The following is a 4,659-nucleotide window of genomic DNA, read 5'->3' as shown; positions in this document are numbered from 1 at the left end:
CTTTCAAGAATAAAAATGCAATCTCAGGTGAATCAATACAGACTTTTAGTTAGATACAATTTATGATCAACCTTATTTCTTTCCCTGGTTCTTAATAATTAAGAAGAAAAGTTTAGAAGAAGAGACTCCTTAAAACCCAGTGGTGTGATCAAGGCAAAAATACCCTTTTTTCTACCCATGGAAAAACTGACAGGAAAGAGCCTGTGTGCCAGCCTAGATAATATTGACTGTCCCGAACCTGGCAAGGACATGGGTCAAGTACTAAAAGTGCTGGTCAGCCTAACAAGGCCGGACGTTGTAAAGAGATACTGTCCATAAAGAAACATGGCTTTGTGGCTGCAAATGTCATATTTTTTCCTGTTCAGGAATTTTATAATGGTAAAGATATCTTGAACCAAAGTATGATTTACAAGGAAGCAATTTAGAAGTAAAATGGGGAAGGACCATCCTGCAAGAGACACCTCACAACATATTTACAAAACAGGTTTAATTTCATGAAAAAATATGTTATTTGACCATATTTTCTGGAATTTCTCATCATCATATTGCCATTTTTGTCTTTTCCAGTCCTCCTTCTCTGGGATAGTACCATGTGAAGAGGTGACCTGGTGAAGGACAGATCTCTCCCTCAGTGGCTTTATACATAGCCTCTGATACTCACTGTGATATCTGACTTGGGAGCAGGAATGAAATCAACTTCTGTCAGATTCTGAAGGCCACCAAAGCTGCCAAATTTTTCATGTTTCCTCCACTTTGCTCTCTGGTTCTGGAACCAGATCTGGATACAGGCAAGAAAGAAAAGGCACAGAAATGAACAGGAGATAAAGGAGGAACTCCTCACATCCAACTACTTTCCCTACTCTCTGAGCATCAGAAAACATTGACCTCCAGCTCAGCAGAGCCAGGGGCTGAATCTAAGGGAAAACATTGGGTTCGACACAGCACCTTTCACACTTTGCATAGCATGTGGGATCTCTGGACTATTGTGACAGCCTCTCTTCCCTCGCAGCTCACAGAAGAGCTAGGATTTCCCTGTTCAGCAAGTACAAGGTACAGCAAGTCTTCCAGGGCTCTCCGGGGAAAGCAGATCCTTTTGCAGTCACAGCTTTGCAGCAGTCAAGGCACACGGCATTCTGTTTTCCTTAGGAGGTGTGATTTGTTGCATGACAGGGCTCTTTCACCCTGTTCCCAAGTGATCAGGCTGGGAAAAGACCCACCTAGATGTTTTGCTGGGCTGCAACAGTGGGGATGTAGTAACAGGGTTCTTCTCATATTTGGCTGGTAACATTTTGAAATTCACATAAGGGACCTAAGCAAAACACCCAAGGGAATCACTCAGCAGTCCGAGTATGTTATCCACCATTCTTTTGCACTGGAAAACAGACAATTAATATTCTTAGGGGAATTTCTTTCATTCGTCAGCTGATTTGACCAGCCTGGCTTCTGGCTGAGGCGTGTAAGTATTTATGCTGCAGCCACAGTAGTTCATCTTGCTGTATTGCTGTCAAAAGTTGAATCCCCCTTCCATTGTCATTTCTAGCTGGCTTAGGAACCTGCTCTTTGAATGTAAGCGAGTGGTTCATGAACAGAAGGTATTAGTGATCAAAACCAGATGCTGCTGGATGTAAATATGTATGCATTTTAAACCAAATAAGGATCAGCTCAATTCTTTCTGCATGTCATGGCCAGAAATTAATGGGAATGTCAGGAGCCCTCTGCTATATTGCTGATAGCAGTAGCCGAGGTTACTGAAAGGACAGTTTTGTTTATCTGGGTTTGCATGTGTTTGAGAACTGCTTAGTCAGTACGAACTGCTCCATTCTTTTTCTACCACGCAGGAGTTACATGGTGAAAAAGCACCATAAAAATGACTCCTCTTTAACACCGACAAAGTGGTTGAGGGCAGAGAGGGAACTGAAGCCAAAATTCAACCTCTGAAGTACTCCCTCCAAAGTCTGCACATGGGATAAAGTCCTCACTTCAGGGATTATTATTTTTTTTTTAATAAAGGCAAAGCTGTGTTCACAGACTGAACTACTCTTTTTTTGCTCAACCAGTTCTCCAACACCCTTATCCTTAAAATGATTTCTCAGTGCCCAGCCATAATTTCTGTTACTGGGATTTAAAACAATTACTCCATGCTCTGTCTTCCACAGATATCAAGCTACTGATAGAATTTATTCTCTGCATGCTACTAACCTTCACTTTTCCACTGTTACTGAGCTATGGCACTGAGACACAGCACAGTATTCCCGTGTGTGTCTGCAAAAGTCACACCAGTGCTAAATCCAGGGACAAGTGCCTCCTTAACCCTGCCTGAGATTTCACAAAAGCCTCATTTGCCTTCTCAGTGGTCAGCAGATTGTCCAAGGAAATGACAACTAAACCAGAATGTAGGGGAGGGTGGTGTGCCTCATGTTTTAGGAATGGCCTCCATTTGGTGCTTTGTAAGACTGTCCGTTTGCTGTTCTCTTGCAGACACATGAACAATGATCTGAAGCCTGCTGAATCAGCCTTTTCATTATTTTCCAGTCCTCTAACCTTCTTGCCATTTTATAGAATTATTGTTAAAGATTTTACTGACCATGTAGTTCAAATTCACCTCTGTGTCAGTAAATGGTTCCTATGAGAGACCACCTTTGAAACATCCCCATTTGCTATCGGGCACCTGTTCCAGACCCAGCTTTTTGCCTGCTAGCACAAGCTACCCAATCTACTCTGTTTTCTTAATACAAGCAGGGTGTAGGACCAAGGCAAGGTCCTAATAGTGACACACCATGAATTTGATTACCTTTACCACCAAATACATAGAAACATAGAATCATAGAACCATAGACTGGTTTGGGTTGGAAGGGACCTTTTAAAGATCATCTAGTCCAACCTCCCTGCTGTGGGCAGGGACATCTTTCACCAAATCAGCTTGCTCAAAACCCTGCCTGACCTGACTTTGAACACTTCCAATGACAAGGCATCCACAACTTCTCTGGACAACCTGTGCCAGTGTCTTGCCACCCTAATAATAATAAAAAGAATTATTCCTTATTTCCAATCTAAATCTTTCAGTTTAAAACTGTCACCAATAATCTCATCATAAAAAGATGAGTTTGGCGATAAATATTAAATATATTACCCTTACTTTAATTCTTCATTAGCAGAAACTCATACTGGCTTTTTCACTGTTTTGCCAAAAATTGTTTGGCTGACAGGCCAGTCATTATCTGGCTGTTCTTTTTACTTTTTAAATACTGACACAACATTAGATTTCCTCAAGGCCCCTGGAATGTCTTTTGTTCCAGGGATGATTAAATATCAACACAGATGACCCAAAGTGCTTCTCAAGCGGCTTTTTAAGAACTACTGGAGGTAAGTCACCTAGATGTCTGGATTTAAAAATATCTGTCTGTAGCAGCTGGTGCTCAACATTGTCCTTATGGAAAGTGTTTCATCATCATTGTGTGATACTACCACCTTACCTGACATATTTCCAAGGATAGAGCAGAAATTATGACTGAACACCTTTGCCATTTCTGCATTATCCTTGACTGTCCCACTGTTTCTATAAAGTAACAGATCAATATAATTGTTCACTTGTTTGTTTGTTTGTTCTTAATGGACTTTTTTTGAGTTCCTGATGACCCTTAATTTTTCTGACCAAAGCTTTGGTCTGTATCCTTCTGCTTTGTTTATTCATTCTTTATAATCCCTTGTTTCTGATGTTTATTCATCCAGCATTCTTCTTTTTGTGTTGCATGTAGCATGCACACATGCAGGGATATGATTCCATCTATCCACTTAAACTGCCTCTCAGCAGTCATAACCTTTGTTTCTTGACTGGAGGACACAAGCTTTTTCACAGTTATGAAATGTTTCACTTGGTTACCCAATGGTTGCTCACTCTTTTTTCTCCCCAGTAAAATTACCTTTCTGAGGTGATTTGACTTACACTGCTTTTAGCTTTGTCAAAACTATTCTTTCAAAGCAGGAAGAACATATATAAATTCTCTGCATCCTATTTTGCTTATATGTGATAAATGCAATCAACCAAAATTATAACAACTTGTAGCTTGTGACAAAGTTCCTGCTAATTTTTAGTTCTGTGGCCGGTTTCCCTTTACCAGCCAAGATGAGGTCAAATGTAGAATTTCCTATGTCACATGTAACACTGTCTGAATTGGGAATTTGCCATCTGCAATTCATACATGAGGGGCTTTTTACTTCCTTCATGTAAATCTTAGATTGATGTTTCCCGTGATAACTCTTTTTTATTTTCTCCCCTACAGATTACAAATAATCTTTTTAACAGAAGATTTTCCTGTTCTTTCATGTGATTTGCTGTTTTGTTGGCAACACCGACTAGTAGCCCAGGTTGTGCTTTATGCCATTGGAAATGCATTGTGGGTGCCCTGATACTGCTACTGGGCGTATTACAGATACGCTGTTCCAACTCTCCCCGTCACCTAACGATGAAGCAATATCATCATGGTTAGTCGATAGTCCCAGGCATGTCATAGCCAATAAGCTGCTCTGTGTTGAACTTTGGTTGTTAGTGGGATATGTGCATCACAGTACACTGATGACTCTAGCATTATGGCAAGTACAGAAACTGCCTTGTGCAAAAATTATCACAACAGTGCCTGGTAAACAACGCCAAATTCCAAT

The 4,659-nt window shown here is 40.6% G+C and overlaps 1 protein-coding gene across 1 annotated transcript in view; it reads right to left on the bottom strand.

Annotated features, from left to right (window-relative positions):
• ISX (intestine specific homeobox) overlaps positions 1-4,659 on the bottom strand; it is a 37,355-nt gene that overhangs the window by 10,669 nt on the left and 22,027 nt on the right. Inside the window, exon 4 of the mRNA XM_080393322.1 lies at positions 662-778. Within this exon, the coding sequence (XP_080249448.1) occupies positions 662-778 (117 nt within the window). The remainder of the gene's footprint in view (positions 1-661; positions 779-4,659) is intronic.

This window comes from Falco punctatus, assembly GCF_963210335.1.
Source record: "Falco punctatus genome assembly, chromosome: 6".
NCBI lineage: Eukaryota > Metazoa > Chordata > Aves > Falconiformes > Falconidae > Falco > Falco punctatus.
The sequence above is the reverse complement of the archived record's forward strand: the minus strand, read 5'-3'. Positions and strand labels throughout refer to the sequence as shown.